Raw genomic sequence first — 23,021 nt, forward strand, 5'->3', positions numbered from 1 at the left:
CATATAAAATGGCACAGTATTGTACATAATCTATTTTTTTCCTCATAAGTTATTGGGGTACAGGTGGTATTTGGTTACATGAATAAGTTCTTTAGTGGTGATTTGTGAGATTTTGGTGCACCCATCATCCAAGCAGTATACATTGTACCATATTTGTAGTAGTCTTTTATCCCTTACCCCCTCCCACTCTTCCCCCCAAGTCCCCAGAGTCCAGTGTATCATTCTTATGCCTTTGCGTCCTCATAGCTTAGTTCCCACATACCAGTGACAACATACAATGTTTGGTTTTCCATTCTTGAGTTACATCACTTAGAATAATACTCTCCAATCTCATCCAGGTCACTGCAAATGCTGTTAATTCATTCCTTTTTATGTCTGCATAGTATTCCATCATATTGATGTGTGTGTGTGTGTATATATATATATATATATATATATATATAAAGAAACTGTGATATATATATATGATATATGTGATATGTATATATCACAGTTTCTTTATCCACTTGTTGACTGGTGGGCATTTGGGTTGGTTCCACAATTTTGCAATTGTGAATTGTGCTGTTATAAACATGCGTGTACAAGTATATCTTTCAAATAATGACTTCTTTTCCTCTGGGTAGATACCCAGTAGTGGGACTGCTGGATGAAATGGTAGTTCTACTTTTAGTTATTTAAGGAATCTCCACACTGTTTTCCATGGTGGCTGTATTATTTTACGTTCCCACCAGCAGTGTAGAAGTGTTCCCTTTTCACCACATCCACGCCAACATCTATTATGTTTTAGTTTTTTGATTATGGCCATTCTTGCAGGAGTGAGGTGGTATTGCATTTTGGTTTTGATTTGCAGTTCCCTGATCATTAGTGATGTTGAGCATTTTTTCATGTTTGTTGGCCATTTGTATATCTTCTTTCGAGAACTGTGTATTCATGTCCTTAGCCCACTTTTGGATGGGATTTTTTTTTCTTACTGATTTGTTTGAGTTCATTGTAGATTCTGTATATTAGCCCTTTGTCAGATGTACAGAAGATTTTCTCCCACTCTGGAGGTCATCTGTTTACTCTGCTGACTCTCTTGTCTGTTTACTCTGCTGACTGTTCCTTTCGCTGTGCAAAAGCTCTTTAGTTTAATAAGGTCCCAACAATTTATATTTGTTTTTATTGCATTTGCTTTTGGGTTCTTGGTCATGAAATCCTTGCCTAAGCCAATGTCTAGAAGGGTTTTTTCCAACGTTATCCTCTAGAATTTTCATAGTTTCAGGTATTAGGTTTAAGTCCTTAATCCATCTTGAGTTGATTTTTGTATAAGGTGAGGGATGAGGATCCAGTTTCATTCTCCTACGTGTGGCCAGGCAATTATCCCAGCACCATTTGTTGAAATGTCCTTTCCCTACCTTATGTTTTTGTTTATTTGTCAAAGATCAGTTGGCTCTAAGTATCTGGGTTTATTTCTGGGTTCTCTACTATCTTCCATTGGTCTATGTACCTATTTTTATACCGGTACTACACTGTTTTGGTAACTATGGCCTTATAGTATAGTTTGAAATCAGGTAATGGGATGCCTCCAGGTTTGTTCTTTTTGCTTAGTCTTGCTTTGTCTATGTAGGCTCTTTTTTAGTTCCATATGAATTTCAGAACTGTTTTTTTCTAATTCTGCGAAGAATGATGGTGGTATTCTGATGGGGATTGCGTTGAATTTGTAGATTGCTTTTGGCAGTATGGTCATTTTCACAATATTGATTCTACCCAACCATGAGCATGGGATGTGTTTCCATTTGTTTGTGTTGTCTATGATTTCTTTCAAAACACTCTCAGCAGTGTTTTGTAGTTTTCTTTGTAGAGGTCTTTAGACTCCTTTCTTAGGTATATTCCTACACATTTGATTTTATTTTTTTTGCAGGTATTGTAAAAGGGGATAAGTTCTTGATTTCATTTTCTGCTTGGTTGCTGTTGGTGTATAGAAGAGTTACTGATTTCTGTACATTATTCTTGTATCCGGAGACGTTGCTGAATTCTTTTATCAGTTCTAGGAGGTTTCTAGGGGGGTCCTTAGGGTTTTCAAGGTCAACAATCATATCATCAGCAAACAGTGACAGTCTGACTTCCTCTTTACTAATTTGGATACTGTTTATTTCTTTCTCTTGTCTGATTGCTCTGGCTAGGACTTCCAGTACTATGTTGAAGAGGAGTGGTGACAGTAGGTATCCTTGTCTTGTTCCAGTTCTCAGAGGGAATGCTTTCAACTTTTCCCGATTCAGTATCATGTTGGCTGTGGGTTTCTCACAGAAGGCTTTTATTACATTAAGGTATATACCTTGTATGCCGATTTTGCTGAGTTTTTTTTTTTTTTTTTTTTTTTTTTTTTTTTTTTGAGATGGAATCTCACCTTGCTACCCAGGCTGGAGTGCAGTGGCGCGATCTTGGCTCATTGCAACCTCCGCCTCCTGGGTTCAAGTGATTCTCCTGCCTCAGCCTCCCCAAGTAGCTGAGACTACAGGTGCGCACCACCACCCCTGGCTAATTTTTGTATTTTTAGTAGAGACGGGGTTTTGCCATGTTGGCCAGGCTGCTCTTGAGCTCCTAATCTCAGGTGATCCTCCCACCTCAGTCTCCCAAAGTGTTGGCATTACAGGCATGAGCCAGTATGCCCAGCCGGGAGTTTTAATCAAAAAGGGATGCTGGATTTTGTCTAATGCATTTTTTGCATCTATTGAGATGATCATGTGATTTTTTTGTTTTTAATTCTGTTTATGTAACATATCACATTTATTGACTTGCATATGTTAAAGCATCCCTGCATGCCTGGTATGAAACCCACTTGATCATGGTGGATTATCTTTTCGATATGTTGTTGGATTCGGTTAGCTAGTATTTTGTTAAGAATTTTAGCATCTATGTTCATCGGGGATATCAGTCTGCAGTTTTCTTTTTTTGGTTATGTTCTTTCCTGGTTCTGGTATTAGGGTGATGAATTAGGGAGGGTTCCTTCTTTCTCTGTCTTGTGGAATAGTGTCAAAAGGATTGGTACCAATTCTTTGAATGTCTGATAGAATTCTGCTGTGAATCCATCTGGTCCTGGACTTTTTTTTGTTGACAATTTTTTAGTTACCATTTCAGTCTTTTTAGTTACCATTTTAATCTGCTTGTTATTGGTCTGCTCAAGGTATCTAATTCTTCCAGATTTAAGCTAGGAGGATTGTATTTTTCCAGGACTTTATCCATCTCTTCTAGGTTTTCTAGTTTATGTGTGTAAAGGTGTTTATAGTAGCCTTGAATGATCTTTTGTATTTCAGTGGTGTCAGTTTTAATATCTCCTATTTTGTTCCTTAGTGAGGTTATTTGGATTTTCTCTCTTCTTTTCTTGGTTAATGTTGCTAATGGTCTATCAATTTTATTTATCTTTTCAAAGAACCAGCTTTTTGTTTCATTTATCTTTTGTATTGTTTGTTTGTTTCAATTTCATTTAGTTCTGCTCTGATCTTGGTTATTGCTTTTCTTCTGCTGGGTTTGGGTTTGGTTTGTTCTTGTTTCTCTAGTTCTTTGAGTTGTGACCTTAGATTGTTTGTGTTCTTTCAGACTTTTTGATGTAGGCATTCAGGGCTATGAACTTTCATCTCAGCATTGCCTTTGCTGTATCTCAGAGGTTTTAATAGGTTGTGTCATTACTGTCAATTCAATTTGAAGAATTTTTAAATTGCCATCTTGATTTTGTTTTTGACCCAATGCTCATTCAGGAGCAGGTTAATTTCCATGTATTTGTATGGTTTTGAAGGTTCCTTTTGGAGTTGACGTCCAATTTTATTCCACTGTGGTCTGAGAGAGTGCTTGATATAATTTCAATTTTCTTAAATTTATTGAGGCTTGTTTTATGGCCTATCATATGGTCTATCTTGGAGAAAGTTCCATGCGCTATTGAATAGAATGTGTATTCTGCACTTGCTGGATGAAATGTTCTGTATACATCTGTTAAGTCCATTTGTTCCAAGGTATAGTTTAAATCCATTGTTTCTTTGTTGACTTTCTGTCTTGATGACCTGTCTAGTGCTGTCAGTGGAGTACTGACATCCCCCACTATTATTGTGTTGCTGTTTATCTCATTTCTTAGGTCTATTAGTAATTGTTTTATAAATCTGGGAGCTCCACTATTACGTGCATATATGTTTAGGATTTTAACCACTGCTGCTTTAAAGTTTGTTTTGTCTGATATAAGAATAGCAACGCCTCTTTGCTTTTGGTGTCATTTGCATGAAATGCCTTTTATACCCCTTTACTTTAAGTTTATATGAGTCCTTGAGTGTTAGGTGAGTTTCCTGAAGGCAGCAGATAGTTGGTTGGTGAGTTCTTATACATTCTGCGGTTCTATATCTTTTAAGTGGAACATTTAGGCCACTTACATTCAATGTTATTATTGAAATGTGAAGTACCGTTGCATTCATCATGCTCTTTGTTGCCTGTGTACTTTGGTTTTGTTTTTGATTTTTAACTTTTTTTTTTTGCTTTATAGATCTGTGTGATTTATGCTTTAAAGAGGTTCTGTTTTGATGTATTTCCAGAATTTGTTTCAAGATTTAGAGCTCCTTTTAGCAGTTCTTTTAGTGATAGCTTGGTGGTGGCAAATTCTCTCAGCATTTGTTTGTCTGAAAATGGCTGTATCTTTCCTTCATATGTGATACTTAGTTTCACTGGATACAAAATTTTTGGCTGATAACTGTTTTGTTTGAGGAGGCTGAAGATAGGTCCCTAATCCCTTCTAGCTTTGAGGGTTTCTGCTGAGAAATCTGCTGTTAATCTGATAGGTTTTCCTTTATAGGTTACCTGGTGCTTCTGTCTCACAGCTCTTAAGATTCTTTCCTTTGTCTTAACTTTGGATAACCTGATGACAATGTGCCTAGGCAATGATCTTTCTGTGATGAATTTCCTCGGTGTTCTTTGTGCTTCTTATATTTGGATGTTGAAGTCTCCTGCAAGACCGGGGAAGTTTTTCTCGATTATTCCCCCAAATATGCTTTCCAGGCTTTTAGAATTCTCTTCTTCCTCAAGTACACCGATTATTCTTACGTTTGGTTATTTAACTTAATCCCAGACTTCTTGGAGGTTTTGTTCATATTTCTTATTCTTTTTTCTTTGTCTTTGTTGGATTGGGTTAATTTAAAGACCATGTCTTTGAGCTCTGAATTTCTTTCTTCTACTTGTTCAATTCTATTGCTTAGACTTTCCAGAGCATTTCACATTTCTAAAAGTGTGTCCAAAGTTTCCAGAATTTTTGATTGTTTTTTTCTTTAAGCTATCTATTTCCATGAATATTTCTCCCTTCACTTCTTTTATCATTTTCTGGATTTCCTTTGATTGGGCTTTGCCTTTCTCTGGTCCCTCCCTGATTAGCTGAATAACTAACCTCTTGAATTCTTTTTGAGATAAATCAGGATTTCTTCTTGGTTTGGATCCATTGCTGGTGCATTTGTGTGATTTTCTGGGGTGTTGAAGAGCCTTGTTTTGCCATATTACCAGGGTTGGTTTTCTGGTTTCTTCTCATTTGTGCAGGCTCTGTCAGAGGGACGGTCTAGGGCTGAAAGCTGCTGTTCAGATTCTTTTGTCCCACAGGGTGTTCCCTTGATGAACTACTCTCCCCCTTTTCCTATGGATGTGGTTTCCTGTGAGCCAAACTGCAGTGATTGTTGTCTCTCTTCTAGCCACCCAGCAAGTCTACCTGGCTCCGGGCTGGCACTGGGGGTTGTCTGCACAGAGTCCTGTGATGTGAACTGTCTATGGGTCTCTCAGGTGGGGATACCAGCACTTATTCCAGTGGAGGTGGTGAAGGGTGCAATGGACTCCATGAGGGTTTTTAGCTTTGGTGGTTTAACACTCTATTTTTGTGCTGGATGGCCTCCTGCCAGGAAGTGGCGATTTCCAGAAAGCATCAGTTGTAGTAGTGTGCTGAGGGAACTGTGATGGGTGGGGCCCAAGAACTCCCAAGAGTATATGCCCTTTGTCTTCTGCTACCAGGGTGGATAGGGAAGGACCATCAGGTGGGGGTATGGCTAGGCATGTCTGAGCTCAGACTCTCCTTGGGTGGGTCTTGCTGTGGCTGCTGTGGGGGGTGGGGGCGAGATTCCCAGTTCACTGGAGTTGTGTACCAAGGAGGATTATGGCTGCCTCTGCTGAGTCATGCAGGTTTTCAAGGAAGTGGGGGAAAGCCGGCAGTCACAGGCCTCACCCTGCTCCCAGGCAAACTGAAGGGCTGGTTTCACTCCCACCAAGCCACCCCAACAGCCCAAGTCTGTTTCCAGGGAGAGGGCAAGAGGGGCTTGAAAACTTGCCCTAGGCTATCTGCCTCCCAGCAGCCACAGAAAAGGGCTTTAGTTCTTCCCCTGCCTGTGAAGTCTGCAGGCCTGATTTGGGCCATCCCCCGAGTTCTGGCAAGGAGGCTTCTCGCCCTGTTAAAATTGTTACAAAGTTCAGCTAGAGAATTCCTTCTCCTTGTGGAGTTTTACCCCCTGCTCCTCTGGCCACCCTCCCGATGGATTCCTGCGGTGTCAGGCAGGAGTGGGCTGCTTGGGGACCCAGAGAGCTCCCAGGACCTTGCTGCTGCTGCTTCTACCCCTGTATTTCACTGGGCTCTCTAAGTTGACTCAGCTCCAGGTGAAGTCAGAAACTTCTCCCACAAACAGACCTTCAGCTTCTCCAGTGGGGGTGTGTCTTCAGGAGAGGAGGGTCTTCCTTTCCCACTTCCGCAGTTGGGGCACTCACAGTAACTGGGGTGTCTCCCAGGTCCTACGGGAGCAGTCCGCTTCCTTCAGAGGGTCTGTGGGTCCTCTCGGGATTGCTGGTTTGTTCTTGCAGTGGATCTGGAGCTAAAATTCACAATGCAAGCCTCCGCATGCTGCTTTTTCTGGAGCTGCAATCTAGTCCTGCCTCCTGTCCACCATGATCCCCTGAATCCAGTATTGCACATAACCTATGCACAACCTCCTGTATATGTTAAATCATCTCCAGATGACTTATAATACCTAATACAATGTGAATGCTATGTTATATATATATGTTACACTGTATTTTAAATTTTGTATTTTTGTATTTTTATCTTTTAAACCAAATGTTTTCAATTCATGGTTGGTTGAATCTGCAATAAGAAACCCACAGATAGTGGGATTTGGAAAGGTCTTCTCTACTTGGAGAGTATTAAGAAAAATTCATGTTTTCTTTTAGTACTTCTGTGGCTATTTTTCAAAGTTAAATCTTTGAAGCATCAGCATTTATTTTGGTGTATAGTTAAGAGCTGGTATTCAACTTTCTTTTTTTCCAGATGGTTATCCAATTGTCATAGTATTTTCTATTGAATAATCTCCCATCACTCCACTGATCTTAAAAGCCAGTTTTATTGTGTGCAAAATTCCTATATTATTTGGATTTATTTCTTGACCTTCTGTTAATCTGTCTGACAATCGACAAGCAAATACCACAGACTATTTTAATTATTGTAGCTATAATATGCTTTCCTATCTGGTAGAGCTAGTTCCTCTCATTATTTGTCTTTTCTAGAATATTCCTGGCTCTTCTTTAGGAACTTAGAATAATCAATTGGCATTTTTCTTAGAATTATACTATATTTACAGATTAACTTAGGGAAAATTTATATCTTGAGGATGCTGAGTCTTCCTATCCATGGATGTTGTATACTTTCGCATTTTGTTCTAGTTTTTTACCCTCTCCTCCTCTTTTGATGAGCCTCTGTAACATTTCAAAGCTTTTTTCATATATATGTTTCTTTATTACATATACTTCTAAAGTTAGGTATGTACTCTATGTGGGTAATGTTATCACATATAGGTCTAATTTCTAAACAGATGTGGCAATAAAAACTATTAGCTATGGGTTTATATAAAAGTCATTCATTTTTGTTTTGTTTTTTGTTAAGTGCCTAGTTCTTGAAACTTAGCAAACTCAGGCTTGAAAAATTCACTAGAACTATAGCCATAAAACACATCTCTTTTTGACTCCAGCTAATAAATATTTCTCTCCTAAAATGTTTTAGCATGAAAACGGAACTCATCAGATTTTCAGAAACCTTTGCTCCCTGTTGGCTTCGTTTTCAATTTTGAGAGTACACAGCTCTTAGTGCTGTGGCATTACCTATTAACAATTTTTATTAAACTAAAAATACAAAACTTACCTCCTAAATTCATTCCAGCTTGAAGACATTTCTGAAGTCTGCAAGCAGGACAATTCTTTCGTCGAATCTTATCAATGATGCAATCATTTCTTCCAGCACATAAATAGTTGTGTTGCCCTGATTAAAATAATAAAAAATAACTGTTAAAATAGAGTACACTAGTACAAAACATTAATATGTATACTCAGAATATAAAACTACTTCTTTCCTGCCTTGAAATCTCTTTCTCAAAAAAGTAAAAGTACATGATTTGTGAATAATATAGAGGAGGAGATGGTCAGCTTAATGCAGCTGAGACTTTAGATTACATATGATAACATTACACTTATTTTCAAACATGTTCTCATATAAGTAGAGCCATATTTCTCCATCGTTTGAATTTTTTGATAGCTGCATAGGTTCAGGCAATAGTGCACATTTCCTGCAGACATCACAACAGCACCAATCTAAACAAAAACCCTACTGCAGCTGTTTAAGCTGCTATGCCTGCCCACCATTTATACATGTGACTTCACTGGGATTTCATAGTAATTTCACTTTCAAATTACACAATTGGAAATGTTAAACTATTTCATTCTGTAAAACAATATGGAACTAAAAAAAATCAGATGTGGGCACAGCACAGGCTTAGAGAGTGGCATCTATTGGCAAAATATGAAATTGTAGCCTAGTTTTATTAGTATTTATTCAAAAATATTTACTAAACACCCACGGGGTACTAGGCACTACTAGAGGCACTAGGGATACAGTGATGAACAAGACAGACAAAAGCCTCTACTCTTAACTTTCATTCAATTTGGGGGAGACATAATAGACAAGGTAATTAGATAAAATGTGTAAGATGTCAGATAATAATAAGCACTAGGGAGAAAAATGAAGGGAACATGGAAGGTGATTTTTAAATAAAGGTCTATAGATCTATCAGTCCTATAGATCCTTCAGTCTAACAGTGTGGACATCTGGGGAAGAACATATACCAGAAAGAAGGAAAAGCAAATGTGGTAGAGAGGAAGGTGAGGGCTGATTACCTGGCATGTTCTAGGAACAGCAGGGACACCAGGGTGAATGAGCAGAAGAGAATGAGTAGAGAGTAAGAAAAGACAGAGATAAAGAGCTAATGTGAGCCACATCACATAGGTCCTTAGAGGTGATATTCAAGACTTTGGCCTTTACTCTGAGATGAAGCCACTAGACTAGAGGGCTTTGAGCAGAGGAGTCACTTGATATGATTTACATTTCACAGCATCACTCTGGCTGCTGTGTTGAAACTGACTGCAGTGGACTAAGGACAGAAGTAGAGAGACCAGGGGTAGGAGGCAATTATTGTAACCTACGGGAGAGAGGAAAGTGGGCTGGGTCATTGTGGTAGCAGTGGCAGTGGTGAGATTCTAGATGTATTCCAAAAGTAGAGCTGCAAGGGTTTGCTGAGAGACCAGAGGAAATGAGGAGTTAAGAAGGCCTTAAGATTCTTGGGCTAAACAGGTAGAAAAAGGGAACTGTCATTAATTAAAAGGGGAAGACAGAAGGAGCCAATGGTTTATGAGGAATGACCCCAGCTCAGTCTTGGACATGGTAAGTTAGAGAAGCCTGATCAGCATTCAAGTGGAGGTGTCAGGTCTGCGGTTAGGAAGAGGGCTGGGCTAGAGATGTAATCAGCTTATGGATGTGATTTTAAGCCATAAAACTGGGTGAGATCATATGGTGGGTGAGCATAGACTGGAGAGTGAAGCCTGAAGAGTCATGGGTTATTGAAAAGAAGAGAGGGAGGCCCACTGTTTACTGCAAAGTAGTGAACAGGCTCCAAACCACTCCCTTCAGTGTAGTACCATCATGTTCTCTTGATTTAAGAATTACTAAGTAAATTACAGTAAATACTCAATAAAAATAATGTGCATCACTTAATGTAATTAAAATAATTTAATCTAAAGTATATTCTCTAACATTATAGTAAATCTTAGTAATAATAATAACAATAAAACAATAGTAACAGAATAGGGAAATCTATCAAAGTGAAGAAATGAAACCCTGCCATTATAATAATCTAATGCCTTTTCTAAAAATGGAAGGCTCTTAATGAATATGGGTACGTGTAGATAATTACACAAAGGCAATCAATATCCATGGTAAAAATGGTAACTGATAAATATAACGTTTCATGACGTTGTACAGCAGCTTAGAGAGGTTTCCACTTTTAAAATAAAATTTTAATGCCACATTAGAGTTCTATCTTAGTTAACCCACAGAACAACCCTATGACATAGGTGAGATTATTATTGCTGCTATTCACCAGAAGAAACTCATACTAGAATTGATAAAGTGACTTCCCAAAAAGGTAGAGTTGGAAGAATAATTTAGGAAGTCTGATAATATTGCTGTGCCTCAAGGCCAGGAGAGGTTTTTCTAAATACTAATTTGCAATATAATTTACTGTTGGTCTAATAAGACATTGAAGATGCTCTTTGGAAATGAGAAGCAACAGAATGTTGAGAGAAGCACACTCTACTAGCCAGCATTTCTACTGACAACTGACATTATGCGCCTTTTGCATAGTATGAGATTGAATATAAAACCACAGGTTTCATCTTTAATATACACTGAACTGAATAAACTTTAAAGTCCAAAGAAATAACTAAATGTAATTTAAATTTGTTTTAATTCAATAAGTATTTATGGGGAACCTCCAATATGTTGCAAGGTCACGAATCATTTGCATAAGGGTTGGTCTGCTGTAGTCTAAGATTCACTTCTGTGAATTTTCAGTAAATGTAACTAAGACTTTTTAGATTGTAGGCATACAGAATGGAAAAAAATGGCCACTGTCTTATGAACACATTGGAAGATTTTCTTCTATGGGTGTCCAAAAACAGGGACTTTCAAATGCCAGGATTGTTCTAGAAGGATTTAAAAAAAAAATACCCTTCAAAAATTTGTTACTGTAACAACCCAGGATGATTTTCTCCCCAAAACAATATTGCATCTTCCACATATAGGATAGGAGAGTTGTAAGAGACTGTTGCAGACATGTCATTTTCAGAAAATTTTGTCGTTTATATTTTTAGTTGTGTAAACATTAACAATTTAAATTACACCTACACAAATATATAATGTGTGTCTCATTCCTTAATTCATATTAAACCAACACAACACACAACCAAAATCTGTCCAGTAGGACTCAGGGAACTTTAGTCATCCATCCATCTGTGTACTCGAGTTCAGTATACCTCCTGCTTGAGGTTGGGGCAGCTTTTTGGGCATAAGGCAGCCATTCTAGAAGACAGAAAGCTTCCAAGGTTAGGATAAACTTGAATGAAGTAGCAAGATGCTCAGGTCAGTTAGTGCACATGTAAAACAAATTGAAAGACTTATAGGAAAACCAGATGAACTAAATTAAAGGGAAAATAAAAGCAAAAATGCCTTATGGACTTAAAAAACAATAACAAAGTTGACTTTAAAAATAAATCAAAGGTATAATTTTTTTCTAATGTTTTAAACTATAGTATTGTTTTTAACTGTAGAATAATTCAGTAAGTGTTTAAAAGTTAATCTCATTATTTTAAAAGTTACTGCATTCAATAAAAATTGTCTTTTACAATTTTCAATTATTTTGAAATCAAGAAGCAACTTTTTGTTATACTTGGCCTGGTCCCAACTGAGAAAATACAGATTATGTGACATGCAGGTCTCTAAGCGTCAATAGCATAAGAACAGAAAAGTAGAAAAACGAAGGGCAGGGAGGAGAAAGCACAATGAAAAGGGGACCAGCTTCGCAACCAGGGTCCATCTGGGTCTCAATCCTACCTGAGTCAATAAGGAGCTATCAGAGCCTCAGCCAAGTGGCTCAATGTTTCTAGCATTGGTATCTTGATCTATAAAATGCAAAGAGTAATGCCTACTTTCTATATTATTAAATGGTTTCAAATGAATAATATACACATAAAGCAAGAAGCACAAAGCCTGGCCTGAAGAAAGAACTAAAAAAAAAAAAAAAAAGAAAAAACTAAAAAAAATTTAAAAAGGTGGTAGAGGTGGTAGTGATGACCATTTTGTTAGCTCACTTAAAAAAAAAATGGGGCCGGGTGCGGTGGCTCACGCCTGTAATCCCAGCACTTTGGGAGGCCGAGGTGGGTGGATCACGAGGTCAGGAGATCGAGACTATCCTGGGTAACACGGTGACACCCCATCTCTACTAAAAATACAAAAAATTAGCCGGGCATGGTGGCGGGTGCCTGTAGTCCCAGCTACTTGGGAGGCTGAGGCAGGAGAATGGCGTGAACCAGGGAGGCGGAGCTTGCAGTGAGCCAAGTTGGCACCACTGCACTCCAGCCTAGGCGACAGAGTGAGACTCCATCTCAAAAAAAAAAAAAAAAAAAGTAGGATAAGAAAGTCCAAAGAACAAAAATCAACTCGTAATGAAAGTTAAGCGAGTAAAGAGCGTCCTGTGGGAGCAGAATGTCGCCTTTGAGTAGGAAGGCCTCTAGATGAAAAGAGTCCAGCTGAGCCAAGACAAAGGCCATTCAGCTCCGAACCCATCTTTAAGTCTTTAGCTTTTTTCTAAAAGCTGGCAAGGATATGAGCGTGTTGAACTATATCTTCAGGGTAAACACAGGATAAAAAGCCAGGACTGTCCTATCTGCAACTCAGCTAAGAATTCTAGACTAGGGCCCAAGACTATAGGCATGGGATAAGATTCTGGAAAGTTATAACTTCCTTGTATTATTTCTCTCGCTATCTCTTTTTTTTAATTTATTACTTAGTATCAAGATTCTTAAAAGTAAGTAGGCACATACACTCAGGGGCAGAAGCAAAGGTGAGCCTGGGAGACTGAATTCCATTTTGCCAGGAGCCTTGAGGAGAACTGTACCCCTGCAGACGAGAGAAGGCAGAGGTAACTGATATTTACAGACAGGCAGGTTGAGGAGCAAGGCCCTCGGAAAACAAGAAAAAGAAGTTCTAGGATTTAACATATGTTCCCAGACAATGAGTTAATTCCATTCCACAAGGATTTTTAAGGCAGAATATAAAAAGGTAAAACAGTCCATTTCTTCCAAGACCTTATATTCTACGGGTTAGGAGTAGGTTGGGGAAATTAAAATGATTAAGATAAATCTCCCTATGTAACAAACCTGTACATGTACCTCTGAACTTAAAAGTTAAAAAGAGATATATCATGTGTTCTTGATATGTTCTGACTTAAGGAAGGGACCATATTGGAGTTGGGGGATGAATTGGCCTTTAAGGAGAAGGAAAGCATCTGGGGTAAGCCTTAAGGAATGTTCTAGAGGGATGTTCATACAATGAAACATGGAAAGGACAGATGTACAGGTGTTCCACACAAAGAATAAGCCCATGGAAGGCTGAGACACAGTTAAGTGTTCAGTAAGCAACTGGTCTGGCAGAAGCACAGGCAGGACGGGTACAGAGGAGGAACAGACAGTGTCCACACAGTCTGGTAGCCCAGCCACTTCCAGAGGCCGCCAATGCCCTGCGGGCTCCAGTGCCCCTTCCTCTCTTCTGGGTTTCAGCCCCATGCATATACCTGTCCACTGAATGCTCCCACCTGAATGTCTCTGACACTTCAGTCCTTCCTTGTTCACTAATCAAATGCCACATCCCCACCCCCCACACAGCCCCCTTCCCGCCTGCTATATGCCCAATTTTAAAGCTACAAGGAGTTGCATGAACTAGAAGCTACAAGTTATCCATGATTTACACCGCTTCTCCCCACAATCCTCTACATTCAACTGCTGGCAAAGAACTGATGATTCTCCCTTCGAAGTGTCTTTTGTGTCCCATCTATATCCATCAGTACTTTCCTCATTGCAGGATCTCTTGGGTAAACTTCTGAATCATGGAGTTTGAATCCCTGTTACTATCTGACTTTAGAGAAGTTACTTAGCCTTTTCATATATCAGTTTCCTGACTTGTTAAACAAGAATTATAAAACTGCCTATTTCATGAGTTATCATGAAAATAATATACCACACAAAGCACTTAAAATAGTCACTGCTATGCAGTAAGGATAAAATGAATGGTAGCTGTTATTGCTGTATTTCTGTGATTATCATTATTACTATTATCATGTACTACTGCATATTATCAGTATAATTTCAATGGACTTGTAGCTAGTCTACCTGCCTCTACTAATACACCACTTCTAAATCAAATGATTCTAACTTCAATTTAAAAGTTATTAAATTAAAAAAAAAAACTCTTACACAGACATCAATAGGTTAAAAAAAGAAAGAGAAACATTTTGGCTGAAATGAAGCTAAGGGGTATCCCTGGTGTTTCCCTCCATCTGTACCCATCAGTGGTGTAGGGGGCACTCCACAGGAAACTGCGGCCTCTACGGCAGGCACTTAGGGCCCTGGGCCTCCTCAGAAGTTTCTCCATCTTCTGTAGAGCCTGCACAGTCATCCCCCTGAATCACAGATCTGATTATGACATCATCTGTTTAAAGGCCTTCTAGGGCCCTTCACTGCTTAAACTGTCAAGTCCAAGCTCTTATAAGCTCCATATTCAATGTGAGTTGAGCCAGTGTGGTACAGGGAGGGGAGGTGGGCAGGCCAGAGCTCAAAGATATGCTTAGCAAAACTTAACAACCATTTCAGAAAAAGGAACCAAAGCTTGGTCAGAGGCATCTGACCTAATAACATTGGATTATGTTTATTGGTGGTTTTAGTTTCGGTGTTTTTATTATTGGCATGTATTGTTCCTATTATGGATGTGAAGGACAATATGCTTATGGTTTATTTTAACAAATGAAAGAACTCAGAAGATTGGTCCTTTGCCTGCTTGTATCTCTCTTCACAAGTACAGACATATAGGTTGGTCCTGAATCACAAACACCATTGCTACAGACATCCTCAACTATAGACAGTAGTCAGCATGCACCATCTCCTCTGCCTGCCAACCCTGGCTGATGTTTGGTCATGGGTGGTGGCAGGACTTCTGGCATATCTGCCCCATTACTTTTCTTTTAAGTCTTAGAAGGAAGTCTCATTTCTGTTTTTCTCTGGCTCCACTAATTTCATATTCTATGACATCTACAGATCCACATACCCCCTTCAACTCCCCATCAGTGTCCCACTCTTCTACCTATATCTGGAAAACATTCTATCCCTCCATACACATGGCTGATCGTCAGGGTAGTACCCTTTTATCAAGCAAGACACTGCGGTTCTCAGGGAGAGTTAGATATGAGATATGAAAAGAACCAGGTTCTGGAAGCCCCCAAACCACAGCAGACACCTACAAATACTCTTGAGAATCTTTAAAGAAGGATTTGCAGAGAAGGAGGTGCTTCAATTACATCTTATGAACAGAATGCCCAAAATTTTATGTTTTAAAAAACTGACTTATCACACATTGGGATCATAGCCTTTTACATATGGGGGACTGAATATGGAAAATCAAAACACACTGAACATTGACATATGCTCCCGCCCCAGTACCCAGATTCCTTCCCGTCCCCACAGAGAGGTGGTGCTGGGGCCTCAGATTGAGCCTCCAGTGGCGAACACCTCTGCCCACCCTTGATCTTTTTTTCCAGGGGGAGGAAGCTCCAAGATGCTACACCACAGGCCTCTCTCCATCCCCTTTACTTAGTCTGCTTTCATTAGTAAATTTGAGAAGAATTAATCTGGCTTTCCTGCTTCCACATTGGCTTCGTCCTTTTGTGGGAGAGCTCCCTCTGGGAGCAGGTGCTCAGCCTCCAGTCTTGGGGAGGCCTGTCCTGATCCAGCTGTTCCCTTGCCTGTACCTAATCTGGGGGCTCAGATGACAGGCCCTTTTGGCTTTTACCACTAAGTCATATATTTCAACTTATTTACCCCCAAATGTTGATGTTTTATCTTCCACCAGCCACTCCTTTCTTTTATAACTCAATTTGTTCAGAATCCGGGTGGGAAATGTGCTATTTTACAGGTCGCTTAGAGATGAAGAGAGACAGGGTTAACACCAGAGTCCCTGAGATTCAGATCTCACAAATACGGACCCATACAGAGTGAGCTCCTGAGCTTGAATCCTAAGAAAGGCCCTAAGGTTCCCCCCTCATCCCCCTTCCTCTGTATCTTGCTCCTTAATTCCTAGTTTCCCAGATCTGGAGCTCATTAAAAGGCATGTAACCCAGGGAATGTGGTCATTATGGGAATCCAAATGTTGATGACAGTGAAGGCATAGTTTAAACCCTCTTCTGGTGTTTTTGTTTTCCTTCTAAAAAACATTCTTGAACAAATTTCACCACTGAATCTTGTTTTCCTTTAAAACCTTACTTTTATGCTCCCTATGTTATGTGAAATGTTTTTTTTCATATCTTGAAGATACGAAGTATTTAAATAAAAGGGACAATAACTTATAAAAATCATTTGATATTTATCACTCTCTGAATGATCTATTGCTTAATAATTTGTTATATGCCAGAGCCATTAATAAATCTGAGGGTTTGGTTGTTGTTGCTGTTCATTCAAACATGGAACTATATGTTTAGTAGAGCACCAAACTGGTTGCAAGTACGTCTTCACTAACTACCCCGGTCGATACTCTAGAATAACCAGACCTTATGTACAATGTAAGTTTCCCTATTTAAAAAAAAAAAAATCATTTATTTTCAGTATCAAAAAGGCAATTTCTCCAAATCCTTTTTAAAATTAACTTTGTGCTTAAATCTCTTTCTCATTTTTAAAGATCCATTTGTTGTCCTGCTGCAAGATTTTTTTTTTTTTTTTTTTTTTTAAGCAGTTGACAACTGCCCAGCAACAGCAGCCTGTGTTTGCAGTCACTATTTTGGGCTACATCACATGTCACTTACATAACCTTGTTTAACTGCTCTTGAACTGGTTCGAACAACCTGGGAAACAGATTAGAGCAGCCCCAGCAAATTCCCGCATTGCAGATTCTGATGGGCGATTTCCCTTCCCCCATCCCTCCCCCCGCCCCGCCCCCATTCTTATAATGTCGCATGGTGAGTTAAGACGGTGTCCAACAAGAACTGGTTATTCATTGTTGGAGCCAACTAAAACATTCGATAATTAACTTCCTCTGCTCAGTTAAAACCAGTTTGGTCTGCCCATAATAAACCAATGAACAATGATCCCCTGCTGCTGAGGTTTATGAGTGGGCCTGGATTAACATGTTTTAAAATGCCAGGGGGAAAAAGAACTGACTTGAGAAGTAAGTACAGGTTGCCTTTGCCACCTTGAAGCACAAATCTTTTGAAATTATGTTTTTAGGATTCTAACATTTTAATTTAGAAGTCAGATTAGCATTCTTTTTTTTTCCTGTGGTGTTTCAAGAGTTCTTCCCATGTGGATAAGCACAAAATTCCCACATAAACATTCTTCTTGTTGTGAAAGGTGTTCGTTTTTCATTTTTTAAAATATACTTTTAATTATCATAAGAATTTTTATGTATATTTTAGTAAAAGATAATCAAAGATAATATTATATGACAAAATCCAAGTGATGTAAGATTTTTACCTTGAGAAACACTTATTATGGTGCGCAATAAGAAAAAACAAGTAAGTTACTGACAAGGAACAAGGAACATTTTTTTTCAGGAGGAGTGACTTACATCTCTCACACATTCAATACTAGGAATTTAACATAGCTGCACTTCACTATGCAAAAACATCTGTTATCTAGATAAACTAATAAGTTATTCAGGGCAGTGGAAAGGGAACTAGCATTTGTTGAATTCCTATTATGTGACAGGTGCTTTACCAATCATACCTAATTTAATCCTTGAAAAATCCTATGGGGGGAGTCCTATGAGATTGGTCATATTATCCCCATTTTGTCAATTAAGACAAATTCGGAATGGTAAAATTATGTGGCTAGCTTAGCTGGGATTCATACTTACAGCACTTTCATTACAGCACTTACTCTGTCTACGGTCCATCCATGTTAGAAGTATACTTAAGATTCTTATACCAACAGGACAAAATGGTGCAGAAACAGAACCTCTGGAATGCAAGACATGTTTAGGCCACCTTAAAAAGGATAATTCAGACAAATACATCACTAACCACTCTGACACTGGGAAAAGAGAACCATATGAATTTGGTCGCACCTATAATTCTAATTACATCATATGTAGGATGCCAAATTTACATACTGCCTGATCCACCACTTTTTGCCTGATCTAAATATACCTCTAAACTCCAGACCTGGAAGCCAACATATGCACAGCCCTTGCAAGAATTTAAAAATCCTACATGCTGGGTTCTCAGTGATCAGATTTTTGCCCAACCAACTAATCCCTCAAGACCTCAAAAGTAGAAATGAGGCCAGGATAGAGAGAAGGGACTGTTGTTCAGCCACTCTGGCTTCAAACTGTTTGTTAAGATTTGAAGGTTTCAACACAGTTCAGTGGGTCCTTATTTGCCATCTCAGGCATAGCCCAGTTTCTGGACAACAATATAACTCTAGACCGAAATGAAACCCAGATGAGAGCGGATATTGGTAACAAAGGACAACTGAATCATAAACTTCTACCAACAATCTAAAATGTTTGCAAGAAAAGTATGAAATTATTTGATATGTGTTTGTTTTGCCACATGCACAAATATTAAATTAGACTAGTTTTGGGTCTATAATGCTATAATATATGCATGTGGTTCAAAATTCAAGATGTACTATAGGACATCTGGTGAAAAGGCTCTCTCTCTCCCCCTCTCCTATCCTCTAACCACCTAGTTTCCTTCCCCCAAGGCAAACCACTGTTATCAATTTCTCTGTATCCTTCCAGAGGTTTTTCTAGGATACATGTTTTTAACCACAGTAAATATGTTCTGTTTGTTAAGTTAGGCATTATTAATTCAATATGTCTGCTTGCTCTTTTATTAATTCAACAAATAATTATCGGGTGGCTATTACATGCCAGTTACAGCACTGGGAAGAGAGATGAATAAGAGATCCCTGTCCTTTAGGGACTCATAATCCAGTGTGGGAGAGTGGCTCCTAAGCAAATTAAACCCTGGGGCAAGAACGGCACATGAATAAGTGCTAAGAGAATACAGAAGAGAAAGTAACTATTTTCGCCTCAGAAATCAGAAAAGGCTTCACAGAAGAAATAACAATAGATTTGCATCTTGAGGACTGTTTTCTGGATGGAAAGGGAATTAGAAAGTCTTCCTACCCAGAGAAACATACTAAAAAAAAATGTTGTCAGAGGGCATCATATATTTTGGGATGGGTGAGTTTTGTGGCTGGTGCACAGTGGGGTGTGTGTGTAGAATTAAGAAAGAGCAAAACCGTGAGGACTTGTTAGACCATATGACACAGTCTGCACATGAATCTTAGGCAATGGTGAAGCCAGTCCAGGTCTAATTTGTGTTTTGGGAGTTCACTCTAGTAGTTCAGTGGAAGATGTCGTAGAGTAATGGCAAAGGGACCAGTGAAGCTCAGAATCCAGATGACTCTTTCCAAAGAAAGAGTCTTTGGGAAGACTTTGGTTGGGAGATATAATTCCAATTAATCATCCTTGTCTCTGTTACTCTCTGGCTGCAAACTTGTTTTTCCATAGCTGAATTGCCTTCACACCCACTCATCCAAATGAGAAAAGCCAACGCCATCCTAAATCATTTCTTTGTGGCCCTCTATGCAAACACTCACACTTTTCTAATTTTATAACTCAAAGTTGTTTTCTACCTTCTTGGCCCCATCATTGTCTCAAAGAAGCAAATAATATGTATGTTTGAGATAAAAATGGCAGCCATCAAGTTACCTACTTAGCTTGTCAAAGCTGAGTAGATATTTTCTGCTTTCATATTCTAAACCTGCCAGTTACCCCTTTATCCCATTATTCCCAGTAGAAATAATAAATTTCAGTCTGTTTGAACCAAAATTCTTATGCTTATGATGAAAAAGTGATACAAGGGGTAAAATCTGCATATGTTAGAACTTTGTATATGCTTATTTTATCATGTGGAGTTGAAGATTAGAATCTGATAAGAGAGTGGAAGGGAGAGGAACTGTGTGGGATATTGAGCTGCAAGCCTTTGTTCTCTGAAATAGGACTATCTGCTGAGACTGAGAAGGGCAGGGTTGGAGAAGGGACTAGATCGTAAGTGTGCTGGAGCAGCCATGGAAATATGACAGCATGAGCTGAAAGGGAAGAAGACTCAGGCTTGTGGGCTACCAACTATGTTCCAGGTTACTGGGCTAAGCAAGTTACATTCTTATGTTTAATGTTTATGATAATCTTTTTTTTTTTTTTTTGAGATAGAGTCTTTTTCTGTCATCTAGGCTGGAGTACAGTGGCATGATCACAGCTCACTGCAGCCTTGATCTTCCAGCCTCCAGCACTCCTCCCACATAAGCTTCCTGAGTAGCTGGGACTACAGGTGCATGTGCCCATGCCTGGCAATTTTTTTTTATTTTTAGTAGAGACGTGATCTTGCTGTGTTGCCCAGGCTGGTCTCCAACTCCTGAACTCAAGTGATCCTCCCAAAGTGCTGGGATTATAGGTGTGAGCCACCACTCCTGTCCTTATGATAACCTTTTAAATAGGTGATACTATCCTCATGTCCTGAGCAAGGAAATGGGTAGCTGTCCATGGTGCTTCACAGGGCCAGCAGTGATGGCAGGATTCAAACTCAAGTCTGACAAAAGCCCATGCTCACTAGAATCACCTGGCCAGTCAAACAGAAGCAGTACTGAATCTTCACATGCATGAAAACATCTAGTTCACAATTTCTAAGAAGGCTTTATACATATGTTTTAACCTTGTATATTTGATCATTTGGCTAAATTGTTTAAAATCTCTTTCTATCTAAAAAATAGCTTAGTTCTTATTTACAGCTGAAACTCAGGACAAGAGATGTTCTTAATGCAGTTCATAAGGTAGTAATGGGCTTTAGGGTCAGATGCAGTGGGTTATAGCAGACTGTGTCACTTAGCAGCTATGGAACACTGAACAAGCCATTTAACCTTACATTTTTTCATCCATAAAGTCCGTAACAAAAATTATCTCACAGGGTCTTATGAAGATTAAGTCAACAATACAGTAGTCTCTCTTTATCCATGAGGGACATGTTCCAAAGACCCCCAGCGGATGCCTGAAACCACAGATAGTACCAAAATCTATATATACTGTGTTTTCCTATACACACACACACCCATAACATTTAATGATAAATTAGGCACACTAGGAGATTAATAACTAATAATAACACAGTAATTAAATAATAGACTGTAATAAAAGCTATTTGGATGTGATCTCTCTCTCTTCTCATAATATCTTATTGTACTACACTTACCTATTTTCAGATTGTGGTTGACACTGTGGGGACCTGAAACCAAGGAGCATGAAACCACTGACAAACGGGGAACTACTGTACATTTAAAATGCCTAGAACCATGTGTGGAACACAACTGGTGCTCAACAAACTTTCTACTCTTCCCCAAGGTCACAGCCCTTGAGATCAGGAAGCACCTTAGTGCAACGGCAGAGCACTGTTCCGGGAGCAGATGGCTTGGTTCCTGTCTGGTTTCACCACTCACTGACTGTGAGAGCTAGAGTTAGCCTCACCAAGCTGTAGTACATCCATCCGTAGAACGGTCACTGTAATGGTACCTCCCCGCAGGGCTGTATTCAGCCCTGTTCAGGTCAATCCCAACTTTGGGCAGAAGGATCCAGTCCTTCTATTCCAAAGCTGGGATCTCTGTGTTAAGTTACTTTTCTACCAATTATGCTTGCATGTTGGGCTCAATTTCTGTTAATAGGTTTTGTGCCTCATTCCCCTGTGTCCCATTCCTTCTGTTAATGCCTATGTAGTACTCCCGTCCTTACAGGACAAAATTCCTAACTCCCTGACTCCCTCGAAAGCCCAGTCCCAAGACTGGGGCTCTGACACCTGCCTTTCTTGAGAGCCCACCTGCTGAGATTTCTAAATGCAGTCTCCTCCTACACCTAAAGACTCTCATGATGTCCTACTCAGACCACCAGCAGTTTCTGCACTCTGCCTTCTGGGCTGGACTTCCTTGTGACACCTGTGCCCATACTCCAGATATTATCCCACCTTGGTCTGATTCATATCCTAGGCCTTTCCAGTTTATCCCATTATTACCTTAATTTCCAAAGAAATATTTCCTGTCACCATTTCTTGTATATAGAAGGAAAATAATAATAAAATAATACAATAGAGAAAAATAATAATTTAGTTTATTTGGAATTACATGGTGTTTTTTTCTCTTTCTCAAAAAGCAACAGCTTTTCATGAAAAATATGCAAAAAATGGCCGGGCGCGGTGGCTCATGCCTGTAATCCCAGCACTGTGGGAGGCCGAGGTGGGCAGATCACCTTAAGGTTAGGAGTTCAAGACCAGCCTGGCCAATATGGTGAAACCCCACCTCTACTAAAACTACAAAAATTAGCTGGGTGTGGTGGCATGCACCTGCAATCCCAGCTACTTGGGAGGCTGAGGCAGGAGAATGGCGTGAACCCAGGAGGCAGAGGTTGCAGTGAGCCGAGATAGTGCGACTGCACTCCAGCCTGGGCAACAGAGTGAGACTCTGTCTCAAAAAAAAAAAAAAAAAAAAAAAAAAAAGCCAAAAATGCTTTATGCAACAGGGTCTCATTCTGTTGCCCAGGCTGGAATGCAGTGGTGCAATCACGGGTGGGCTATCACAGCTTACTGTAGCCTCAACCTTCTGGGCTCAAGCAATGCTGCTGCCTCAGCCTCTTGAGTAGCTAGAACTACAGGTACACAACAGCACTCCCAGCTAATTTTCTGATTTTTTTGGGGGGGTGGGTGGGAGGTAGAGACAGGGTCTGACTATCGTGCACAGGCTGGTCTCAAACTCCTGGCCTCAAGTGATTCTCCTGCTTTGGCCTTCTGAAGTGTTGGGAT

The 23,021-nt window shown here is 39.5% G+C and overlaps 1 protein-coding gene across 5 annotated transcripts in view; it reads right to left on the bottom strand.

The window, feature by feature from the left end:
* NR3C2 (nuclear receptor subfamily 3 group C member 2) overlaps nt 1-23,021 on the bottom strand; it is a 358,063-nt gene that overhangs the window by 105,099 nt on the left and 229,943 nt on the right. For all 5 annotated transcript variants that reach the window (XM_055384928.2, XM_063705598.1, XM_019025951.4 and 2 more), the window contains exon 4: nt 8,171-8,287. In XM_055384928.2, coding sequence (XP_055240903.1) covers nt 8,171-8,287 — 117 coding nt within the window. The remainder of the gene's footprint in view (nt 1-8,170; nt 8,288-23,021) is intronic.

Source organism: Gorilla gorilla, chromosome 3 (assembly GCF_029281585.2).
Source record: "Gorilla gorilla gorilla isolate KB3781 chromosome 3, NHGRI_mGorGor1-v2.1_pri, whole genome shotgun sequence".
Taxonomy (NCBI): Eukaryota; Metazoa; Chordata; class Mammalia; order Primates; family Hominidae; genus Gorilla; species Gorilla gorilla.